Here is a 26,003-nt window from a genome sequence, read left to right as displayed (position 1 = left end):
TATTAGGAATAAATGGTTTAATAATAGAAAAAGGTCTAAAACACTTTACCATCTACTGTTACCAAAAAATGAAAACATAAAGCTACATTTTTTGTCCTTTACAAGTCACTTATTTCTTTTTGCATTTAAGTAAAATCATTCAGAAAATTGCATCATAACTTAGGCACCTCAAAATGATACAAAAGTTAGTTTTCAAAATAAAAAATTTGAGCCCAAAATAACTATTTTCATGCTTTTCTTAAAAAAACAAAATCAGGATTGCTCATATGAAACTTAAGAGTTTATATGAGACGTTTTTTTTTTTGCTTAATTCGAAAACTTGACAGAAAAGGCAAAGAGTTGGACTGTGGCTGAACAGTTGGAGTGTCGGCATCTGCAGAAAGAGCAGCCTCCTGCAGATCTTCCACGTCTGCAGAGAGAAGGCAGAGTAAAGGTCCGACTGAAGCGGCACAAGGCGAGGAGGTGATCAGAGGAGTTACAATCGCACGTCTGGTTTGGGACATTTATCTATTGTAAGGTCGTAGACTTACACTTACAACTGGAACTACACTGAGAAAAAAAAAAACCAGTAGTTTCCACTTTTTTAGAAAAATAAAAATAAAAAACTATTGATACCCGCTAGATAAGCTAAACCATTTCGGAAAACTGAAATCTTTGCTGGAGACTTTTTAATAAAAGATTCACACACTTAATGTTTGTGTGTTTGCTTCAAATGATCTGTTAAATCAGTGTTGCGTCTTCCTAATCTTCCTGAATTTATACTTTATTATTATTTTTTGGTTAGTTGAGGATCCGACATTATGGATAAAATGTTGAAAAAAGTAATATCAAGTTTCTAAAAGGTCAATTTTAGCATCTCTGAACATTAAATTTGGTAAAACATTACTAAACTGATAATTGACTGGTAAACCTGTCAATTATCAGTTGTTTTTTCCTTTTAAATAGCCAAAATACCTTCAAAAAACCCTGCCCAGAATTAGCTTTTCCTCTGAATCAGGCCTGAACTCCTGTTTGCATCATAACTGAATAAGTTTAGCTCTTAAGAATAGCTTTTTAGGACATACGCAATGACAGTAACAGGACTCAATCTGAGGGCGGGGAACCAGGAATGGTTGTTACAACAAGTGTCCTGCTGAAGGCTCAGGCAAAGCTGCAGGCAGCACCTAGCTGCAGGCACTCTGGTTCTCCGGACTGTTCTGATTCACGTGTGCTCTGTAACACTTGCTGTGAAGACCTGACCACTAAACCTAACTGTAAACCATTAAGACAAACCACATTTAATTGTTAAATCAAACTTATTCTTCTTTTTTTAGGGGCTTAGATTAGTATCAGGGAGCCTGTGGCCAAATATTGTTGAAGAGCAGAGAGGGACCCTGATTTTTATTCTTATGCTAATAAAATCGCAAAGCCTGCAGAAGCTTTGTGCATTTTTCTCCAATGACTCTGCCAATAAAATCCTGCTGACAGTCGAGCATCAAGGCCATCTTGAGTGTGCGTTAAAGGACAAGCCTGAGGAAACCGTTTATGTGTCATATTGTCCAAAATGAGCTTATTATGGCCAAAAACAGGTAATTTAACAACTTAAATTACACACATTTACCCTCAAAGAGATAAAGATGCACTGAGTCAGAGGGTTCGGTTTATTTTTGGCAGGGTTCACCTCAGAATCCTACCGCCAAAAATACTTAGAATTGATACTCATCAGCTTAAAATAACCATTTGTCAGAGCAATGCGTAGCAAATTACATTTTGTACCATGTTTAAGCTTTAACTGTTAATAGATTTGGGTATTCCCAGTTCATCTCACTAGATTTGTTGGCACTGAGAAAATTCGTCAGACTTGTGCATCCAAATTAGCTGCAACATTGCATGTTAATGCCAGCTGAAAATGTCCCGTCTCTGCGCTTAAACTGATCCAAGTAGTGACATTTTTAAAAGGCCAAAGACAGACATCAACTCACAGCACATAATGAATGCTACATTCTGTAGGTTAAAACAATAAAAGCCACTTGCTCTCATATAAAAGCAGGTCCATGTGGTGACAGAGGAAACATCACCACCAGAGAGATGCAGATAGAGAGAGACAGGATGTGACATAATCTCTTCCTTCCTCTTGTGTTCGTGTGATGTGTCATCACACCACTGGAGTTCATTGGTCAAAGCAAAACAAGAGACAAACATTTTGAAAAAGAAAACACTGGTGGCCAAAAGGCATCCGCTTATTTTGGAACAATCATAGAGCCAATCACAGTTTGATGATCAGAGAAGCTGCGCTCCTCCCTTTGATTGGTTTCCGTCATAGAAGAGGGGGAGTATAATTGGATGACAATAAAGTGTCCTGTCACATCCAAGAGGAGCGAGCTGCAGGATAACAGAAAAAAAAAAAAAAAGATTCATCTGCTGCTTTCACACCGAGGTCTCCGACTGCAGCCGCATGACGAACTTGTGGCTCTTTGGGTCGATGAACTCCTCCCCGAGCCGCAGGAAAGGAAGCGGTGTTACTGTGACGACCAGAGAGAAGTCCAGGCGCCGCAGGGAGAAGACCAGACCCTGCCGAAGGCCCGAGGTGACGGGCTCCTCGCTTACCAAAGTCCACTGGCGCCCCCTGCCACTCTGCTGCTGGTACTGCATGGTGGGGCCTGGGGTCAGGTATCGCTCCAGGAAAGCCTGACAGAGATGCAGAGAGAAAGATAGTGTTGGAGGTTAATCAGGAAGGAAACACATATTTAATATTGATTCATCTGCTGATGGAGTATGGTGAATATTTTTAATCAGGAGGAACATTCCAGCACTAATAAATCTGAACGTTAACGTCTGATGCTTTTCCCAGCCTCCTTAATCCCCAACTTTCCTTATAAAATACAAAATACAAACATTCACTATGAATTTATGGTAAATATGTGTACAGCAGGGAGGGTTCATGTACGGGACCAGCAAAAACCCAAAAAATTGGAGAGAAGGAAAAAACTAACCTGACCCACTATGGAATAAGCGGTAGAAAATGACTGACTGACTGAAAAAACTAAAGACAAAAAGAAAAGGAAGGAAGGACACATGAATGAAAAAAGGATGCAAGGAAAGAATGAATAACACAAGGAAGGAATGGAGGCAAGAAAAGGAAAGAAAGAGACAGAAGCAAGGGAGGTAGGAAACAAGAAAGGAAGGGAGGAAGGAATGAAGGCAGGACACCAAGAAGGTAGAAAGAGCAAAAGGGAGGAGGGAAAGACACAAAGAGGACAGAAGTAAGGGCACAAGGAACAGAGGAAGGAAAGCAGGGGATGAATGAGTGAAGAGGGAAATAACACAAGGAAGGAGGCAGAGAAAAACGTACATGAAGAAGAAAGCAAGGAATGAAAAGAAAGACGGACATGGGAGAGAGAGTGACGTAGGAAGGATGGATACGAGAGGAGAAAGTAGAGGAGAGAGGAAAGACACAAAGAAGGAAGTATGGAAGGAAAGACAACATCTATATAATGGAATAGGGAATAATATCTGGAAACACAAACATTTTTCCTAAATCTTGTTTTTTTACACTTATTCAGACTTGGAAAATATGGAAATCAAATTAGAGACAGTGTAAGAACCTTGTTAACAGTTGAGATGATAAAGGCCAACAAAAACAAAACATAAGTGATCACTATCTCATGAACATGTTGCTGAACTTTACATCCAGGAATGCAGGGACCAATTTTGATTTAAAGAAGACTAACCTCAAGAAATTAAAAATCCCAAATGCTTTTCCTCTAAAGTTAACTAAAATAAATAAAACCATGCAATCATCTTGTGAACGTACTGCTTTCGATGAGCTTCAGTGGCTGTTCTGGTTGTATACAATGCTTGGCAAATAAAAAAATGTTCAAAAGTTTGCAAAAACTATGGCATGTAATTTAATGCCCTTTTCACCTTTTTTTTACATGCCTATAATAAGTATATTACCTATTAGCTGTAAGTGGTAAGGTATAATTTATTTACCAGTACATGATCTGTGTTGTTATCTGCTGTGGGGAAAAGGCCTGGGATGCTTCAGTGTGACAAGCAGAGACCAGGTTCAGCCTACTGCGAGCCACATAAATAAGTGCAGATACTGTGGGTTATTTATGGTGCTTTGAAGTCTCTTATTTATTTTTAGCACGATTTTATTTAATATCTTATTTGTAATTATTGAACGTGTTTCACTTAATTTGATCATGCTTTAATTTTTTATAGATTATTTTATTAATCTTAGCATTTATAAGCTGAAAGAAAGAGGCAATAGTATTGAGCACCATGTACTTCATGCATATAATAATAGAAAAACATGAGTTGTGTTTGTAAATAATTTTTAATGATTTCGCTTCCAAACAGCCAGTTTCCTCATTAATCATTTAAAGTGGTCTTGATCTACAGTTTTCCAAACTTCCTGAAGCCCTGACGTTCTTTCTTTTGGTTTGGGGCATTTTCAATCGAGGCCTCATATCTTAATATGACGAGACATTGTGCCGTGAAACAAGGCAAGCGGGATGAGGAGGGCAAACAAAGTAGATGAACATTAAATGAAAACAACATATTAAGGAAATGGGAGAAATATTCAACAAAAACACGGTTTCAAGACCTTGGAGATGCGTCATCCCTCAAAGGATCATCTACTCTCAGTCAGGTTCTCAGTTAACAGCTTTTTAGGAAACACCTCATTCTTGCTAAAAACACTATTTTCTGTCTGTTAAACTGTTATCTTTGGTATTTCTTTCGAAGGTTTAACAAATATTTCTGAACAAATTGTGTCTTGATGCCAGGGTGATGTGCACTGTTAGTTGTTTTTTACCCACACGCAGCATCTTGCACATAGGCCAAAAAGTTTAGTTTTGGTCTCATCTGACCAGAAGATCTTCTTTCTCTTACATGACTTCTTCTTTTTTTCGCCGTCTTTCATCTTAACACTCTTCAGTAAAGACGAGACGGTTTGGTCACATTCTTCCACCTGAGCTGCAGATTTCTGCATCTCCTCCACAGTTACCATGGACCTCTTGGCTGCAGCTATGATTATTGCTTGTAGGTTTGCTGTTGTGCTGTGACAAATAAATTTCTCTGAAGACAGGACTGAAAAAGCACCCAAAGTCCAAAGAAAATCTTTGAAAGACATTTAGAGAGACTGGAGAACTGATCAAGACCACAAACATTTGCAAGCAAGTCTAGCTGCATTGAAACCATGTAAAATAAAATACTCCATCAGGTTGCCTCAAATAGTTAATGTTTAGAGTATAAGCGGATTGATAACAGGTGATGAACTTCTTCAGTCAAAGACTTCCACATAACTTAACACCAGCTGTAAAATCTGTTTGTGTTGCAAAGCAAGTGGTCCAATGGAAACATTTGAAACTCACCTTGGGCGCCATGTTGTGAGTGATGCAGAACTGCAGGTGTGTGAGGATGCTCTCCATGCTGTGGAAGGCCTGCTGCCGTGTGGTCCTCAGGTACTTCTGCATGGCCCGGGCCATTGGGGCGAAGATCGCCTGGGCAGCTTCCCTAGGGTCCATCACCTCTCTGGGGTGTTTGGGAGACGAAGCCACCTCGTCGTCGTGGAGACGCTTGATGTGCGTGAAGGCCTCTTCTACAGCTACAACCAGCCTGAATCAGAACAAAAAAAAAAAAAAAAGAGTTCAAAAACACCAGGCAGGTGGCAAGCAGTTTAGCATGACAACACCTTGACATCTAATATAATGAATAAATAAAAATGAAGGAACATTGAGCATTTAATACAGCATTTCTGGAGGGTAAAGTGCTTATGTAAGATGGTTAAGGTAAAGGAAAAAAAATTTAATGAGATTGTATGAAGTCATTATGAATAGTTAATATCTCACATTGAAAAATGAAAGGATTTGTCATTAGGGAGATGAGAATTATAGCTTCTCAGTTTCCTTTCAAAATCCCAGGCTTTTACCAGTTCCTATAACATTCTTGAACATTTCAGTAAATAACAATGCAAAGTAATTTGATAATTTTAGATTTTTATTGCCAAATAAAAATCAGGAAAATGTGATGTGCATGTGTGTTCAGTCCTCATGAGATAATGTTTTATAGAACCACCTCCTGCTGCAGTTCTCAGCTATATAGGGGCATTTTCCCATTTGTTCTTGGCAAAATAGCTCTAGCTCAAGCTCAGTCTGATTGGATGGAGAGCATCTGTGCACATCGGTTATCAAGTTTTGTCACAGTTGGATTTGGGTGTGAACTTTGACTGGGCCATTCTAACGTGAATAATGATTGTAAACCGTTTTATTGTAGCCCTGGTTGTATGTTTAGGGTCATTGCAGCGACTGGAGTGTCCGACCAACAGTTATTTCTACCTATTTCAGTGGGGTATTACATTCTATTACATTCAATGACAAATATCAGGTTGTGAAACCAGGCTATACGGGTCCTTCTCAAAATATTAGCATATTGTGATAAAGTTCATTATTTTCCATAATGTCATGATGAAAATTTAACATTCATATATTTTAGATTCATTGCACACTAACTGAAATATTTCAGGTCTTTTATTGTCTTAATACGGATGATTTTGGCATACAGCTCATGAAAATCCAAAATTCCTATCTCACAAAATTTGCATATTTCATCCGACCAATAAAAGAAAAGTGTTTTTAATACAAAAAACTTCAACTTTCAAATAATCATGTACAGTTATGCACTCAATACTTGGTCGGGAATCCTTTGGCAGAAATGACTGCTTCAATGCGGCGTGGCATGGAGGCAATCTGCCTGTGGCACTGCTGAGGTCTTATGGAGGCCCAGGATGCTTCGATAGCGGCCTTTAGCTCATCCAGAGTGTTGGGTCTTGAGTCTCTCAACGTTTTCTTCACAATATCCCACAGATTCTCTATGGGGTTCAGGTCAGGAGAGTTGGCAGGCCAATTGAGCACAGTGATACCATGGTCAATAAACCATTTACCAGTGGTTTTGGCACTGTGAGCAGGTGCCAGGTCGTGCTGAAAAATGAAATCTTCATCTCCATAAAGCTTTTCAGCAGATGGAAGCATGAAGTGCTCCAAAATCTCCTGATAGCTAGCTGCATTGACCCTGCCCTTGATAAAACACAGTGGACCAACACCAGCAGCTGACACGGCACCCCAGACCATCACTGACTGTGGGTACTTGACACTGGACTTCTGGCATTTTGGTATTTCCTTCTCCCCAGTCTTCCTCCAGACTCTGGCACCTTGATTTCCGAATGACATGCAGAATTTGCTTTCATCTGAAAAAAGTACTTTGGACCACTGAGCAACAGTCCAGTGCTGCTTCTCTGTAGCCCAGGTCAGGCGCTTCTGCTGCTGTTTCTGGTTCAAAAGTGGCTTGACCTGGGGAATGCGGCACCTATAGCCCATTTCCTGCACACGCCTGTGCACGGTGGCTCTGGATGTTTCTACTCCAGACTCAGTCCACTGCTTCCGCAGGTCCCCCAAGGTCTGGAATCGGCCCTTCTCCACAATCTTCCTCAGGGTCCGGTCACCTCTTCTCGTTGTGCAGCGTTTTCTGCCACACTTTTTCCTTCCCACAGACTTCCCACTGAGGTGCCTTGATACAGCACTCTGGGAACAGCCTATTCGTTCAGAAATTTCTTTCTGTGTCTTACCCTCTTGCTTGAGGGTGTCAATAGTGGCCTTCTGGACAGCAGTCAGGTCGGCAGTCTTACCCATGATTGGGGTTTTGAGTGATGAACCAGGCTGGGAGTTTTAAAGGCCTCAGGAATCTTTTGCAGGTGTTTAGAGTTAACTCGTTGATTCAGATGATTAGGTTCATAGCTCGTTTAGAGACCCTTTTAATGATATGCTAATTTTATGAGATAGGAATTTTGGGTTTTCATGAGCTGTATGCTAAAATCATCCGTATTAAGACAATAAAAGACCTGAAATATTTCAGTTAGTGTGCAATGTATCTAAAATATATGAATGTTAAATTTTCATCATTACATTATGGAAAATAATGAACTTTATCACAATATGCTAATATTTTGAGAAGGACCTGTACATGGTAAACAGTTCAACTGAGGTAAGCAAAACTGAAACTATGTGTTCCTCTGAAAACAATACCTTGGCTCTAAATAAACAGTCTGCATGAAAAATGAAGAATAAGCTCATCATTCAGGACTGCTGCTCCGAGGCGGCAGACTGCCAATTAATCAGGCTTTTCCCTAATGAAAACAGCAGACCAACCAGAACATGTGAGAACAGGTCTACCGTGACTCATTCAAATGAAGGCTTAAGTCAGGTTGTCAGAGTTTATATGATGGAAAGAACTAATGATATCCCCAGCAGCCTTCATGATTGCTCTCTCGTCACTACATGCCTGTTTACTCTGAACAGCAATAAAGAAACAGAAGAATAGATTCTGGTCCAGTTCTCAGGTTTCACGCCGCAGTGGATTATTGCCTCGACACAATCCACCAACTGTATCTGACCTGGCTTTGCGCTTGCGGATCCTGCGCTCCATCTCCGCCTCCTCGTAGTAATACTCGTTGTGGGAGTTGTCCCTCCTCCTGGCAGCCGCTGCGATCATGGCCCTCGATTGGCCCGTGGAGTTATTGGTGGAGCTTTCTGCAAGACGACACATGCAGAGGGAGGATTTAGCGGTTTGCACGACAGGTTTTCATCTAATGTTCATACCCAAGCAAGAACAAAAGGGGAATAACGTCCTCTGTGGAATAATCATAAGGAGTTTGAGGTAAAAGTGATCTTAGAGGGTTGATGATAGGGTGCCAAATCACTCACCATCCAGGGAGTAAACCTTGAACCCTGTCATCTTCTTAGACAGGATGGACTTCGGAAGGTTGACCACAGCAGGGTTGTAGACGGAGAAGTCGCTGTAATACCGGTCCAACACCCAGACCGCAGCTCGCTGGATGCTACAAACAAATCAGAGGACAGAACCGGTCAAGTATCCACTGCTAGATTCTAGACACTTATATAAGCAATTGCTTGTAAATGTATTTGTACATCATTTCATGAAATAAACAAAAAGTGTAATTACAGCCCATTCCAAAGCAACATTAAGATAAAACATTATTATCAAGATCAGAGAGGTGAAGGTTTCTGTTCTGGGGCAGAAAATGATAGAAAAATAAACCATCTGAGGCTGAAAGTGTTTCCTGGATTCCATCTTCAACCCTGGAATGTCCTAAAACCTTAAAATACATTTAGACTAAACAATCTGTATGCTGTAAACTGCTGAAGTGGCACAGACTTAATTCTAACATCCAGGTTCTGTGAAATGTTTTGATATTTTCACGGGTTTCAGATGTAAAAATGACAACCTTAGGCGTTGTAATTATTTCAAGATGAAAAACCTTGCGAATAAATTGGGGAGGACAGTCATTTTTCTACCGCTTATTCCATAGTGGGTCGCGGGGGAGCTGGTGCCTATCTCCAGCAGTCTATGGGCGAGAGGCAGGGTACACCCTGGACAGGTCGCCAGTCCATCGTAGGGCAACACACAAACAACCATGCACGCACACACACATTCATACCCCTAAGGGCAATTTAGAGTGACCAATTAACCTAACAGGCATGTCTTTGGACTGTGGGAGGAAGCCGGAGTACCCGGTGAGAACCCACGCATGCATGGGGAGAACATGCAAACTCCATGCAGAAAGACCCCTGGACAGGAATCGAACCTAGGACCTTCTTGTTGCAAGGCAACAGTGCTACCAACTGCGCCACCGTGCAGCCCCACTAAAATAGGGGCTTTCTTAATTTCTCGGTGAAAACATGTTCAGGCTACATTTCCATTCCACGCCAGTGCATTCTACAAAAATGTCGAAGAAAATCTGGTTACTTGGAAGCAATATAAAAATAACGAGGGTTGCAAACTTGCACAGCATCTTACTTAACCTAAAAACCAAGCATCTTGACAACATGGGAAATTTTTATAAATATGATGAAAAATGGAACAAAAAAAAGGACCACTTCTGAGCAAGTCATATTGTGAAAAAGTTTCCAGCACCAGTCACTCACCTAAGATGACCCACGTTGTAAAACTTGCTGGCTCCATCCGTACTCCGGACCACCTTAAGGCAAAAAGCCGGCTGCAGGTGTCGGACCTCGAGCAGCACCAGAGCCAGGTACTGGATGAAGAGCAGGGCGTCAACCAGTGAGGCGGCATACTCCACAATCCCCCTGTAGTCCCTCTCTCTGGGCTCCAGCACCCGAACACCGTAGAAGAGCCAGTACGACGCCACGAACAGGAACACCAGCACCATCAGTAGGCAGCGGAAGACAAAGAAACGTGGGATGGTGGCTCGGGGCGGGCGGAGGAACAGCGCCCAGGAGGAGATGAGCAGGACCAGAAGCTTGAAGGCGAGAGAGACGTAAAGGCCTTCGCAGGGAGTCCCACAGGGCTCGAGGGCGTCTCGCCACAGGACCTGCGGGAGGATGAGGAAGGCTAGAGGCGTGACCAGAGCGAAGAAGCTCAGGCAGCCTCCGAGCGCCGGGCCGATGAAGCGTTTGCACTCCAACGGTGTTGACTCCTCCAAATCTTTGGTGACTCGTGTGAGGTCCTCGTTTGAGATGCTGTGCTCGGAAGTGCCTGTGACGACAGTGGTGGTCTCTCCCCAGTTATCATCCTGCATGATAAGAACAGAGCCATCTTTTTGGGCCAAATTTTGTACTATTTTTGAATGGCGTTTGAGGGCCGAACCTAATCTTTCAGGAGGACAATTTGACTCATGAGGCATTAAATAAATAAATAAAATTAGAGACATTTTTTTTATTTATAGCTGAAGACCCCAAATCCAAGATATGTAATTAAGATAATTAATGTCCATATTTATTTTTTGTCAAAAAGAAAGGCAATGAAGCCTTAAATATCTTTTGCTATTAACAGTGTTGGTTAGGACCTCCATCCCCCACTAGAAAGATACCTCTACACTCAAAAGTAATTTGTCTTCTTTGTTTAGAGGTTATCTTGGACAAATGTCAACACCTGCTTCGTTCCTGCTGACAGGGACTGAAACCAAATGACTGCCTGCTGCAACAAAACATAATTCAGCTGCTGATGGAGTTCAAGAGCCCACTCCTGCAGACCACTTTGACGAAATCTGTCAACAAGTCTTTGTTATAAAGGCAGACAGCTGCGTGGTCACAGTTTCCCTGAGAGGTAGATAAGACTGCAGTGTAACTGGGTAAACATCAGGTAAGCATCTATCCAGGCTAGAAATACAGGATTAACTGGCATGAATATTTTCTGTGGTTGAACATTAACTCTACTGATGTAGAGATTTTAAAACAGATCAATGAAAACCAAGAGCGAGGCTGACCCTGTCATCTCCTCGGGTCGACTCTGCATCTAGCAGCGGCTCTCCAGGCGTCTGGATGGTGACTGATTTGTCTCCACGGCTGCTGCTGTCTCTGCTCTTGGAGCGGTGCCGGTCCCTTCGGTCCCTGAAGTCCAAAAACACACAAAGATTAACAGAGAAGCCAAGTTCTCAGTAATGAGTTTTCTCTTTTTCTTTGCCTCGACTGCATCATAATGTCTCTGCCAGGAAACAAAAACAGATTTGTTTTAATATCAAATACATCAAATTTCCACTGTTGACCCCTCTTCTTTAGAGTGTCTTTAATCCCCTCTGACATTATGGATATCAAAGTCTGGGCCAAATCCTGACTGATGTAGACCCGGTTATTTTCTTAATAGTGATTGGAAATGATTCTAGTTTGTTGGATTCTTTTTATTATCCTGCTTTTCAGAGCTGACTACAGAATTTCAACTCACAGGCCCAGAAAAATTCAGTGTTTTCAGTTTTGCTTTAACATAGTGCTCCATCATGGTGAGAAATGCACAGATCACCAAATTGTTCCTGGATGGCCGGATGAAGTTGCTCTTGGAAGGTGTTTTGAAGCCACTTTTTTGTTCAAAGAAATGTTTTTGTGCATAAATGGTAGTAAAGCCTCTCTTTTGGATAAGAAGCAACCTCATACAAGGACTATATCACATATGAGCCGGTCTGTGTGACATTTATTGATCAATAAATAGATTTTTATATGTGCTTAAGCTGAAATGTAGCCTAAGCATCAGCTAAATTTAAATTTGCAAATTGTGCAGAATATTGTACTTTTTTGCCGTTCTGCTCTTTATAAAATTACACAAGTCTCCACCTTATAACTGACTGGAAATATTTCCAAACTAACATTTTTGTCTTGCTTGTAAGTTAAATAAATGCTTAATAGCCTTCAACAGCCAGCTTACCAGCAGTGTGCAGCAATGTGTGGGGGAGGGGCAGCGGTCACTATACAGTCAGAAAAAAACTCTGGTCACTCCAAAACTCTCTCTGGCATCTCATTAAAAGAACTTTAAACTTCAGGAACGACATGGCGGAAAATTATTGTTGCTTATGAACCGTAATGTTTTAAAACTCCGGTATATTTCTTGAAAATTGTAACCGGCCCATGCCTTCTGCTGTCTATCCTTGTTATTTCTTTTTAACATTTGTCTGCGCTTCATTTAGTTAAGAGATGTGGCTTTTCTGATGATCTCACCACAAGGACATTTTCCAAAGGGCTTTTGACTGACTGTGTGCTCAGAACCACCCACCCGCTGCCATTGTTGAGCAAGCTCTGCACTGGCACAATCACTATTCTGCAGCACACTCATCAGGATGAGACTTTAGACCAATTGTTCTCAATTATGTCCTCAGGTTCCAATGTCCTCCATGTTTGTTTCAGCTGTGGTTGTTTTAAAGCACTTTATCAATAAAGTTGGTATAATGGGCCAGGTCTATGGCAACAGAGAAAACGCCTAAAACATGCAGGACAGTGGGCCCTGAGGACCAGGACTGAGAACCACTGCATTGGACCATCCTGAAGTATTCTTTACGGCAACTAAACCTCTCACCTTTAGGTGTAAATGATCGGGAAAAACAGCTTTTTCCGCTACATTATTCTTATATGCTGTTTCCTGACTTTCTGATGCAAACTGATTGTGGCTGCACAATTTCTCCTTCAGGTAACCATTAATTACTTAAGATTAAAGGTGTGGATGGCTTACGTGTGTTAGAATGTAAATACCATTTATTCTTCTGATTTACCTTGTGGTTAGATAAAAAAAAGTTGGAATTACTAGTTGATCTTTTTCCAAAAACCAGCTTGAACTATAAAACTACACCTGGTTTTATCCATCTGAAGAGGGAAATTGAATACACATCAAATGTTGGACCATCATTCCTCACCTTTACATTGCAGTATGTAGTTTTAAAACTGTGCAGTGTTTTTACACTCTTTTTAGTGTTTTAATGTTAATGTTTTTAACGTTTAACAGCTTTTTAATGTTAGTAGATCTCATGAGTATTGTAAAAACATCTTCTGGTCCAAAATCATTTTGTCTCCAATTCATCCCTAAATTATATCAATCAATTTAAGATTTATAGTTGGATCTAAATGCCTTAAATATTGGTCTTTTTATATAATTACCATTGAAATCTCTTTTGCTTTAAAAACCAAGTTGCTATTTCTGGTGGTCGTTGTCTTAAATTTGATAAGAAGGACTGAACATGTGCACATGAACATATATCGAGTATGCATCAACTAATTCTTGATGTTAACGACCTGTGCTTTCGGGAGCTTCGGGAATGAGACGACTTGTATGAGTAGCCCGAGTACTGCGACTCGTTGTCCATGTCTCGGGTCGGCGGTGAGCGGGCTGTACGAGCCCCGCCTCCTCCACCCGTGCTGCGCCGCTCGCCGGCTCCTCCCAGCTGGCTTTTGCGCTCGGAGATGGACTTGGTGGACAGGGCCAGAGGCAGCTTGAGCAGATCAACCTTGCTCCTGAGGGAATCTATCTTGGAGGCTGATGACGATGGGGGACAGAGAAGGGGGCAGGTGGGAGAGCAGGGGGGAGGCTGCAGAGAGGAGGAAGAGGGATTGGGAGAGGATGATGGGTAGGAGCGTCACAGCGGGGGGAGAGATGAAGTAGTTGAGATCTGAAAAACAGGAAAAAGAGGCAAGATTAAAACTTGATAGGATTTGGATCGTGTGGTTAAACGATGTATAATGAATGTTTAAGAAAAACCAGATGGACCTAACTAAAAAACGAGCACCTTCTAATTTTCAGAGAACTTTCTGCCTTCATTAAGATTAATGTTGACAGCTTGTTTTCCCCGACCTCTCCACATTTACATTCATGCTGCCAGAGCTAGACTAGACCCAACTGCTCGAAATCATTGTGTTCATATAGCAAGAATTAAGAGTTTTAATACATAACCAGGTGTTAGTCCTTTTCCTACAACGCAGAGAGTCTGATTCCATGTTCTTCCACTGTTTTCATAAAAAATGTGTTTAGTGATTCAAAATCTTAAATTACAGCAAAATCTAAAACTAAAGTGTGGTATTCGTATATGAATTTTAGGTAAAAAGAAAAGAAAAAAAGAAACAGGAGTGAAAAATTAAACAAAACAAAAATGACAAAAAGAAAGTCACAAAAAAGAAACAAATAAAAAATGTACAAAGTCAGAAAGTATCAAAGAAACTAAATAGAGAAAAAACGAAAACAAAGGCAACAAGAAGAAAAGGTTTTCACATGTCTCAGTAACTTTGTGTTGATTCTCCTTTTTATTTACCCGTTTACTTAGATGCTTAAAACATATGAACACATTAAAATAAATGTATACAGAGGGAATAACCAATGATTAACTTTCAAAAGCTTTACCAACTAAAATCCTTGCTTGTTTGAAACAAATGTTAAGCTTTAATTCAAATATTTCTTATATTTTTATTTTATTTGAATGATAATGAAAAATGAAATTAAAGGAAAATAAACAAGTATGGATTAAGCAGGTCCAGGGTTCCTGACTCCTCTCTCTGCCCATTTCCGGTCTGATTACTTGCAATAAAGGCCTCTTGCCCAAGAAATCACATTAAACATAAGAAAATAATAAAAGACAAAAAACATATTTGCAAAGAGAGAAAAAGCCATAAAGAAAGAAAACAAAAAAGTAACAAATTAAAAGCAAAAAAATAAATAAACGGATCCATTAATTAAAGGACTTAAATGATTAAAATGGAGACAACAATGGAGCATAAAACAAAACTGTATTTTGTAATTATGTTTTGTGCTCAATCTTCTTTAAACTGTTTACTAAAGTTTTCAAAATGTAAAACTCCATAGCATATGAGGAAAACAAATATCACCCATAACAACTTTAAAAGTGTTACACACCAATCGAATCATTGCCTGTCTTAAAGGAACCAGTTTTTAGTTGTAAAACTAGTTAAATTCATAATTCTAACTTGTCGGCATAGGAGAAAAATTCTAAAAAATATATCTGAAAATGTAAATATTTAAACCAGTAATTCCAAAAGGTGAAAGGCTTTGACGTTAATATCAGATTTCAGGACAGTAGTTCAGTTTTATTTTGCAGCTCTGATGTTTAATGACCCTTTAAAGACTCTGTGTTTATTATCCACAGCGGGAATCAGAGGTCTCACCCTGGCGGACTGAGCCCTGTATGCTCCATGGTTGCTTACACCCATTAACTCCTGAACCCAGGTTCTGGTTTCTCCATGAGAGCTCAGATCCAGTCTTCCAGGTCTCTGCTGAGGTTAATCATTACACCACTGTATCTCCTCTCCAAGACGTGAGCTTCAGCCTGTGTTAGCTGCGGCACAATGGCGGTCATATTGGATTACGGTGTTTGCACTAAACTTGTTTGCCCTCTCCCACCCTCGCCCTGGCTCACATTCCCTCCCTCACGCCCCTCGTCCCCTGGGAAATGGGGCCTCTCCGCTGCCATGGGAATGAAACAGGGTGCTCAGATGAAGAGGCGGAGGCTGACAGTTGCCGTGGAGACCTGACCTCACGCTGGCCTCTGTCAGTCCGCTCTCCACACTGGAGGAAGGTCTCCGAAATAAACGTGCTGGCATGACGAATGTCGGGCAGTAAAATGGTGGTTAATTGAGATGGGGAAGGCGTGGCTCGCCGGCTCTGATTGGCCTCTGTGAAAAATGGACTGGGTCATTAGCTGCGATCCTTTTCACACAAAGTCCTGGTTACGTTCCGTGAGGTTTCTCCCTTCCATCAGTCTCGCTGTCTTTAATCTCGCTACATTGCCAACCAAATAACGTACAAATCTGTCTGTGGGATTCCTGTAGGTTTCCCAGTCTTCCATTAAAAGGGCAAATTCCCTCATCCGAGACTGGAATCCATCACCAGGCTGGAGACGGTTCTGAAGCCCTGAAGCACTGGGCAAAACCTCAACACCATGTTTATTCCTAACCGCAAAACTCAAATGAGTAACAGACTTCTCCTCGAGTGTAATGATCAGCTTTTATCTCCAATAATGGCTGAGGAAGGAGCGGAGTCATGTTGTGCTTTTAAAGGAGATTAGAGGCAAAGAATGTGAAAACAATATATCTGCATCAGACTGAAAGCTACTTTGATTGTCACAATAATGGAGGGCATCCTGACTTTTGGATTATGACTAAGAGACTTTACACAGAAAAACTATGTGTAAGAAAGCCAAGTGTCAACCTCTGCTTTGCTTTGAATCACTTTAGGACAGTTAAACATTTCTACCCTTGCTAAACTGAGCACAGCTTCACATGAAAGGTCATATTTCAGTCAGGTTTCCCAGAAAAGACATAAATACACTGGTGATTCCTGGAGAAAACTCATGAATCACTGAGAACCTACATAATTTACAACGGACAACAAATTAAATGTACAAACCTTTTAAATTAAAAGGAAGCTCAGCTGAAAGGTTGTCTTGAAGAGGCAGAAAAATTGGCTCAAATAACATCCATGTCCGGGATTAATGTTTATCCAACAGACTGGTGAAAATAATAGTTAGGTAATAATTACAGAAGAGCATGAAGATGTAATGTCAGTGTTATTCCAGCAGCATATTTACCAGTAAACATCTGAAATTCCTGCATTAAATAGTCAAAGGTAGATAAGTGTAGCCTGCGGACATTTTGTTGGTTGAAGAGTTACAAACAAATTCTGAGTCTGGAACTGAAGTTCTGGAGATTATTTAAGTTAATTTGGTTCATAAAACAGATCCTAAACCCTACTTGAAGCCAGTGTTAAGAGTAAGAGATACAACAACTATGAACACACTTTACAATTTATGCAGGAATCCTTTTATAAAATTCGGCAGATGAGATCGTGTGACACAATTTAGAAATATTATGTAAATAAGATGGAAATTTAACATTCAAGTCATCACAAATAAAAATTCAAATAATGCACAGAGACTTTAATTACTGGAGAGAAGGAAAGAAGAACCTGACTGATTCTTGGTTTTAATTCCAGATATCTCGGTCTTGTTGGTATTTAAGGTAAGACAGTTGCTAGAGAGATGGTCAGTAATCTGGGTTACGACTTAGACTAGGGTGGACAGGCCTAAGGGTTATTGGACAATGCTTAAATTATGCCATCTAATGGAAAAATGTAGAAAGAAAATAAATACCAAAAATAACATCTAAATTCATCTATAGAAAGGAAGAACACATTTCTGGGTGATCTTTTCAGGAATCATGAACCAGTAATGTCAGCCCTAATGTTAGATGCAGTACATTATAATTAATCTTATAACAACAATGTGACATTCAGGAAAGCTTGAATTAATAATAAATGCAATCTACAAAACAACACAAAGGATGCATTTGTTCAAAATAAAACTTGCATAACTGATAACAGAAAACGCATTGGCTGCTTACTGATGTCTGCTAGACGCCATTAGATAAAATCTCAAAATCCATATTTGCTTCTGGTTGCCTTAATTATATTATAAATACTAATTTAGTTACAGTTGGTCTGACATTTCCCAGAAATCCTCTTATTGTAGAAGAGCTATAGACACAAACCCTACAACCAACACAAAGGAGAATGGACTGATAAGCTGGGGTGGATGAAAAAAATAATTAGCAAATCAAATCGAACAGCAACTGCTTTTTTCCATTAAAATATGCTTTAAAGAAAACATCCTGATAGCTTGATAAACAAACTGAAATTCAAAAAATACGTTTAACCTGCTTCCAATAAACATGTTCAACGAGTGAAACTGTCTTTAAATAGACAACCTGACACATTTGTTATTCACTGAGCTCGTCCGACGTCTGTTATCGCTGCTTTTTTAAGGGGAATAAAACCCATTTCTTGTAAACGTTGCGTCACAACATCCACATTTGACCCGATGTTCACTTTAACGAGCCACAGATGCTACAGAAGGCTCAGCAGAAGGGTCTGTCTTTGTAACTGGAGCCTGTCTCCAGCTTACATGCTCTCAAAAGTAACAAAGGCAGAACTCAACAAAAGAAACTGGTTGGAAGAAACAAAAACAGAAATATATTATTTGAACCAGAAATGTTAAAGGGCTGTAAATTAAAGCAGTTAAAAGAATGCATCCACATATTTAGCTTGGTCTTCAAATAAGCCGAGTTACATGCTTTTACATTGTGAATTCCCTTGTTACTTCTGAATTCAACTGTCTGCCACCTTGCTTTGCTTTCTAGAAGCCTGTAAGTGAGAATATGACACAACACTTGATCTACAAAAGGTGTGGTCCACTGGTGGGAAGTATAAGGTTTCCTATTCATCCATCTGTCCTTTCGCCCAGTTAAAGGAACTCACCAGGACTCCTCTATTAGACTTAAAGCTGTTACATCAAGTTTATCCTTAGCCTACAGGTTGGTCTGAACGCAGCAGTATGTTCAGAAAAACATAAACCTGTTGCTGCATGTAGTTTTTCCCTCTTCAACACAGTGTTTTACTTCTTTTGACCACCTCGGACATTATTCCTGCGTAAACACCGTTAGCCAAACAGAGTTGTGCCTTCACAGTTCAGCTGAGCTTTTCTCCTGTGTAAGAATCTGGAGTGGATTCAGCGGCCAGCAGTAAGTCGGTGCAGTGATCTGTGTGTGTGGTCCCAGATTAAACATCGACCACAGTGGGCTTCCGGCCCACTCAGTGACATAGCTGAACAGCTTTATGGCTCAGACCAAAGGATCTGCAAAGTCATTTCAGCACCGCGTACAGTGTAAACAGAGGAGCGCAACACTATCTGAAAACAGATCTCAATGTTAAAAAGATAGAAACTTTTCAAAATTTCCCCTTATACCAACTTCTATTTCAGTTTTTCCCCTAAATTAACAGCTGAGACAGAGAATCTAACAAGAACTCCCCAAACGCTACATCTAATAATGGGCCAATTTGTGGTATCAAGGTGAGCTACTGTTCAAAAGTTATGTTTTCATTCTAGTGTTTCTACAGTTGATTGCCTCTATCATGACATGTTACCAGAGTTTTCTCCACCTGTATGGATCAAAAAAGTAACAGTGCTGTTCCTCCATTAACTGTTGAGTCAGGATGCAAAAACTTCTGAAAGGCCATTTCTGAATCACTTTTATTAAGATAATGCCATGCCTGTAAAGCAGCTGACTGCAGGCTAGCAACCCGAACAGATAGCCCTTATTAACTAGCTTAACTACAATTAGCAAATTTATAAACCAAGTGCTATAAATAAGGGAAAAGGTAAAATACTCTGTACCATAAGCATGTTTACTTAAAAACTATTGTTAAATTAGTGGGTGTTTACTCCACCACTTGCAAAGCTTTGTTCATCTGCAGTTAGCATGATTTTATCTGGCTAACTTAGTAATTAAGATGCCCTTGCCAATTTGCAATCACCTGAGAGAACATATTATGGGTTACAAAAACAAGGCAAGAACATTTTCTATGCAAGGCCTCTACAATATGGACTCCTGAACTCCACCACTGGCCCAAAAGCCGAAGAAAAGTTGGTTCTGATTTGCTCATAGTTATATAATTAAGCCCAAAAGGTTTTGAGATTTTGTTCTGTGGAGCAATGATCCTGGAAAGATTACCCTTTCTACAGTAAGGCTCTGGCTTCCCAGCTGAACAATTATCCCAAACATGCCTCAAAGTAGTGCTGGTCAATAAACAATTCCAATAATTTCTTTTGAAACAGAAACTATAATAAATATACGTTTTAAAATGTAATAAAACAGACAATGGATGTGTCATAACAGTCGGTACCTGGGGCCACCAATTATTGAAGCATTTTTAGAAGGTGCAAAAGAGATCGCAAACAGCAGTATAAACTTGATTTGCATTATTTTCTGGTTACTCAAACATATTTGCACTTTTTAACAGTACTGCAAATGGGATTTGTCCATAAATACACCATTAGTTGAGAAAGTGTCATTATTAATCCATAAGGTTCTGCAAATTTTAAGGGAACAAAGTGTTTATTTTATAAAAAACATTTGAAAATAAAGCTCATAAAAGTTTTTTAAGTTTTTATTGAAGCAGATGTTAGAAAGTAGACTCTTAATTTGAAACCATATTGTGATAATAATCACAAAAGGTTCAATACAGTAAAAAAAATAATGGGATTTTGTTTATCCATATTGCCCAGCTCTACCCCAAGGTCCACCAAGGGTTGGCTTCAGAACAAGTCCTTATTGGAAATCTCTAGCTGGATTTTTAAAAAACTGTTACATCTTGCAAACCCAAGGATATTAGTGAATTGGAGGCTTTTGCCCACTAGTGGTTGGCTAAGATCTTTCAGGAATGCTACCAGAATCCTGTTCTGTCATACATGTCATAACAGCAAAAGGTGCTCCAATAGGTACTCAAGAGGCCTGTCAGGACGATTTGGAATAATTTGGAGACGGCATTAGTTATCAAAAGTGTTACATTATGGTGGTGCTGGTGGTGTAGGGGTTAAGCGCGACCACGTACAGAGGCTACAGTCCTCGAAGCGGCTGTCCCTGGTTCGAGTCCCGGACCCGGCGACATTTACTGAATGTCTCCCCCTCTACTGTCAAAAATAAAGGCCACTAGTGCTGAAAAAATATCTTTTTAAAAAAAAGTGTTACATTATGTTGAATTTGGAGAAACCACTAGTAATGGTTAGTTGTATTGAACTGTTTAAATTGATCCCGTTTTGTTTTTCGGCAAACAGCTCCTAGTTTGACCATTTCGCAAATAAACCAAACTTGAAGTGGAGATTGAATAATTTTAGGTGTGACTGTATATCATTAGCACCACATTTGATCTACTTAATGTCAGACATGACCAACAAATGAGCATCATTCTCAAGCATTATTGAGCAAAGCAGAAAATCTTTTATATAAATCACTATAGAAGCTGTTAAGACTCCATAGTAGAAAAATCAAGTACTTTTTGTTAACATAAATACGTAGCTCAGCACTTGTGCATTCCACTTAAACAGATGCATTATTACTGCCTCCTTCTGTCCCCAAAGGCAAAAAGAAATCAAGCTGTCATCAAACATTGGAAGCTGGGGGCACGGCGACAGCAGCTGTCAGGGAGGAACAGCAAGCCGGCACATCTCTGAAGTGACTGGCCCCGCTCGGCAGCCAACTGTGAAAATAAGCGTGTACACACACCCAGGCTCCATCAGAGGAAGAGGCTCATCAGCGTGGCAGCAGGGACACACACCCAGATTATCGACCACCACCCACGCTCGCCTGGGACAACATCAGTGAAAGAGAGATAAACTGGGTAACTGCTGCTGTCCGCTTTAAAGCTTACAGGTTTAGAAAACTTCAACAGGTGTGCTGCTGAGTGTCAAAAACTCCCACGGTGAGATTTATTCCACATGGGTGTCTCGTTTTAAAAGTGCCCCAATACATTTCCCACTAAATTATTGCAGAGACAGACAGGAAGTGGCTCAGAGAGCTGAGGTAGATGTGGTTTAGGGTAGACCAAGACCAAAGACCAAGGCTACTCTGATTGTTATTCTATAAAGACATTTGGTTCCATTTAGATCCACTAGATTTTACACTTAAAGTGCTTTGCAAAAGTAATCAGATTTTATATAATGAACCAACATAAAGTAGGACATAATTGTAAAGTTCAAGCAAGAGGATCCAAAGTTTTTAAACTGGTTTACAAATAAACATTTAGTGTGCAATTCATTTGTATTTAGCCCCCTTTACTCTCATACCTCTAAGTAAAACCCAGTGCAACCAACTGCCTTTCAGAAGTCACCTAATTAGTAAATATAGTCCAATTTTGTATTATTCAATCTCAGAATAAATCCAGCTCTTCTGTGAAGGCCCCAGAAGTTTGTTAGAGAACATTAGTGAACAAACAGCATCATGAAGGCCAAGGAACACAGGTCAGGGAGAAGGTTGTGGAGAAGTTTGAAGCAGGATTAGGTTATAAAACATTATATTAAGCTTTGAACATCTCATTGAGCACTGTTCAGTCCATCATCTGAAAAAAAGAATGCTGCAGATTCAAATCTGCCAACACATGGCAGTCCATCTAGACTTGCAGACCAGACAAGCAGATCATTACCCAGAAAACCAGCCATGAGATCCATGGTGGACTCTGGAGGAGCCGCAGAGATTCACAGCTCAGATGGTAAAATCTGTTGACAGAACAATCCAGCCATTATGGAGGACTGGGAAGAAGAAAGGTTGTTTTGAGAAAGCCATAATAGTCTGTAGTTTGGCATAAGTGGGAGACAGCAAACCTGTGGAAGAAGATGCTCTTAGACCAAAATAAAGGTTTTTGTGTGAAGAAAAACTGGCATCTTCCAGAACAAACCAATACCAATGTAAAACACGGTGGTGGCAGCATCATGCTGTGGGGACCCTCTTCTTTAGCAGAGGCAAGGAAACTGATCAGAGTTGATGGAAAGATGGATGAAACAAAATCCAGGAAAATCTTGAAAGAAAACCTTAAAGAAAAAGACTAGAGACAGGGGGCCGAGGTTCACCTTCCAGCAGAACAGCGACCGTGAACATTACAACTAGAGCTACGGTGGAACGGTTTAAAGCATATTCATGTGTTAGGATGGCAAAGTCAAAGTCCAGACCTAAATCTAATTGAGAATCAGTGGTAATACTTTCACAGACGCTTTCTATTTAATCTGAATGAGTTTGAGCTACTTTACAAAGAACAGACAAAGATGGTAGAGTCTAAAACACTTCAGCTGTATTTGCAATAACAGATGGTTGTGTCGCAGAAGAGCTGAACACAAATGTGTGGCACACTTATTTTCTTCATTAGTAAAAATGTTGGCATGCATCGTCTTTCTTCCACTTCACAACTACTTAGTGTTAAGTTGACCCATAAAATCCCAGCACAATACATTGAAGTGAGTGGTTGAAATGTGACCAAATATGAAAGAGTTCAAGGGGAATGAATACTTTTACAAGGGATTGTGCCACCATGATTTACCACAGAATTCCTAATTAAGTGAAACAGATTTTCACGGCAACTCGTCCTGCAACGGAGGTTCAGAAAAATGGATTTGTGGTACAGAAAAATGATAAAATAGATAAATGAAAACATTGCCTCAAGAAACAGTGTCAGTAATTCATGATGGCTGACAGATTTCATATACAACTCCATTTGCTGTCAGAGATTAAAAACTGTGAAAACTGCCCTAAAAGCACACCGATTTTCAACTTTTAGTATAAATAGATGAGTAAGTTTAGTTATCCCTCCAAAAAACAAAATATTTCTTAATATTTGCTTTAATATTCGTTTCTTTGAATGAATTATATACCAATTATTTTTAAATTTGATCGACTACAGACTTCGGATTCAAATATATATATATATAAATTCATATATAAGTTATAGTTTAGAAATAGTAAAAAATAAATAGCAAACCTAAGACTAACTTTAGATTTGCATGTAGACTGGCATTTAAGGCCTTTAATGCTTTTAGTTGGACAAAATAATGAACATTAAAAGACATCTCTCGTCTTCCATTTTTCTAAATAACATTTTTATTGATATTTCAAGCCTCAATAAAATGATTCTGGATATCTGTTAACGTCCCGTTTAATTCCTGAAACATCCGCACAGGACTGACTTTAATTTTTGTCTGTATTTATTTGCCTCTGTGAAATGAAGACTTGTATAAATCCAGGGAGTATTTGACTGCCTCGCTGAAGCTGGGCCTGTTTCTCTGCAGCAGCACCATTATCCTGTTTCACTTTAAATTTCAGCCTCAGAATAAAAAATAAAAAAAAGATAGAAAGAAGCAGAATAATAAGGTTTCTGGGGGCATTTAGCTCCTCTAACCTGCATCAATAATTCAGCAATGGTCCACATGCACAAAGGGAGAACTTACTATGAAGACCACCAGCCGAATTAAGGTCAGTATAAAGAGTTGTGGGAGCTATAAAATGAGGGGGAAAGGAGGGACAATAGAGCACTCCTCTAGGCCCCTTTGGTGGCGTCCTGAAGCCGACTGATCCAAATGCTCGGTCCCTTTCTTTCCCTGAGTCCAGAACGGGACGCCCTCTGGAAATGAATGGACGCGCTGGAGGAAAATTCAAACCCGTCGGCCTACAACCAGAGCGGACGCGCTCATTCCCTCCAGGCGCATCCTCGTTCCGGTCCTAATAAACCCAGATCCCGTCCTCTGCTGGGTTAGAATCAGCACGCAGAGCTACGTGGCCTCCCCCAGAACAATAGGGGCCGGTGAGGATCCTAAACTTCCCTGTGGTTCTGGAGAAAAGGCGACCATCGCGTCCTCCAGACTATTGTTTGTGGGGGTGAAACCGGAGATCTCCAGCGCCACACAATCCTCCTCGTTTCCCCTCCGAGTAAACACCGAACCCAGGCGCACGCATCCACGGAACCTCTCCGCACTTTTTCCACAACAAGAAAAAATACAAATACTACTTACTTATTCCAGCTCGTCCATTCAGGTATTTTTTCCCCACTTTCCACTTTCTCTCCAGTGAACCGAAGCACCGTGGGCCCCGCCTCTGCTCCGGATTGGCTCCTCCTCTGGTTTCCCCCCGCAGGGGACAAACAGGGCCCAGGAAACGATGCTGATCAGCCATAACACATTACATCCCTGTGTTGGGACTCATTCGAAAGGAATGTGTAGTTTAACGTCACAAAATAAATTTAATCTCGGCATAAAGTAATGTTTTAGGCAGTGGTGCCACCAAGGGGATGTCAAGAAGAGGGTCCAAATGACCAATACTCAGTGCAATATGTGCATTCACATTGGTCGTTTTATCTTATATCCATAATCATTTTTTGAAATATGAAGTTAAAAGAACCAGCTTTACATGCATGTAAATTGGCCAGAAAAGAATATTTTAATAATGGAGAGGTCCAGCTTCAGAGAACAGCTTTATTTAATTACTTACGTACTTATGCATGTATGCACAGAACAGCAACATTTATTATTATTTACTATACTTGCATGCATGCACATTTTTTAAAATTATTTTAAGAAAGGAGCAACATTTATTTACTTAAGCTTGCATGCATACTATTCAGCCAGAAAATCTAAAATGCATTCTTTTTAAATATAAATTTAAGAGAGCACCAACTTCAAAGTAAAGAAATTTATGTAAATGAGCCAATCATATGCTTGGTAATTTCTAAAGAACAGCATTATTTACTTACTTTTATAAAGTATATACTTATTAATTTATATTTCTATCCCTCAAAGCAAGGGGGAATCAATCCCATTGGCCATATGAGCATTATTGTTTAATATGAATTTAAGAAATAAGATTTTTATTTATTCACTTATTTATGCATAAAATGTTTTTTTAATTTAAGAAAGGAAAACATAGTTATTGATCAATTGCAACATTTATTTATTTTTGATCATTTGTGTATATATATCACTTTTTTGTTCTTCATAGTGGGCCATATTAGAATTTTGACATAAAGGAGCCATTAGGACACAAATGTTTGGACTCATTTAAAAGAACTGTGTAGTTTGATGGCACAAAGTGAAAATACTCTTGCTTTAAGTAGCAATTTAAGGTAGGAGCACCAACAAAGAGGAGCCAGGGAGAGAATTTGTCTCCAACAAGGTGACTTCCATCGGACAGAAGAAATCAACAGAAAATTAGTGGAAAGCAGCTGAAGTCAAAAGCAAAAATAAATAAAAAATTCAGAAAGTCTTAAAAACTGTGGATCAAGACCAGATCTGATAGCTTGGAAATAATATAAAGCAATGTTTGGGTGAAGGGGTTAAAACTTTGCACAGTACT

The 26,003-nt window shown here is 39.9% G+C and overlaps 1 protein-coding gene across 2 annotated transcripts; it reads right to left on the bottom strand.

Moving 5' to 3' along the window:
- Nucleotides 1-24,759, bottom strand: LOC124870363 (vang-like protein 2). Of its 2 annotated transcripts, none has more exons than XM_047369006.1 (8): nt 24,668-24,759; nt 13,572-13,945; nt 11,288-11,411; nt 9,987-10,594; nt 8,745-8,878; nt 8,435-8,570; nt 5,361-5,604; nt 1-2,667 (listed from the first exon to the last, which is right to left on the bottom strand). In XM_047369006.1, the coding sequence occupies exons 2-8, from the start codon at nt 13,640-13,642 to the stop codon at nt 2,407-2,409; spliced, it is 1,578 nt and encodes a 525-aa protein (XP_047224962.1). In that variant the 5' UTR covers nt 13,643-13,945; nt 24,668-24,759; the 3' UTR covers nt 1-2,406. The 2 variants fall into 2 exon arrangements, with proteins under 2 accessions (XP_047224962.1, XP_047224963.1); XM_047369007.1 differs by lacking the exon at nt 24,668-24,759 and adding an exon at nt 24,107-24,646.
- Nucleotides 24,760-26,003: the final 1,244 nt, after the last annotated feature.

Source organism: Girardinichthys multiradiatus, chromosome 6 (assembly GCF_021462225.1).
Source record: "Girardinichthys multiradiatus isolate DD_20200921_A chromosome 6, DD_fGirMul_XY1, whole genome shotgun sequence".
NCBI lineage: Eukaryota > Metazoa > Chordata > Actinopteri > Cyprinodontiformes > Goodeidae > Girardinichthys > Girardinichthys multiradiatus.
This window is presented reverse-complemented; position numbering and strand designations above follow the sequence as displayed.

Coding starts and splice junctions, on each gene's coding strand:
- LOC124870363 (XM_047369006.1), bottom strand. CDS start 13,642: ATGGACAACGAGTCGCAGTACTCGGGCTACTCATACAAGTCGTCTCAT. Junction 10,595..11,287: donor CGACCCGAGGAGATGACAGG/GTCAGCCTCGCT, acceptor CTTATCATGCAG/GATGATAACTGGGGAGAGAC. Junction 8,571..8,744: donor CAAGGTTTACTCCCTGGATG/GTGAGTGATTTG, acceptor GTCGTCTTGCAG/AAAGCTCCACCAATAACTCC.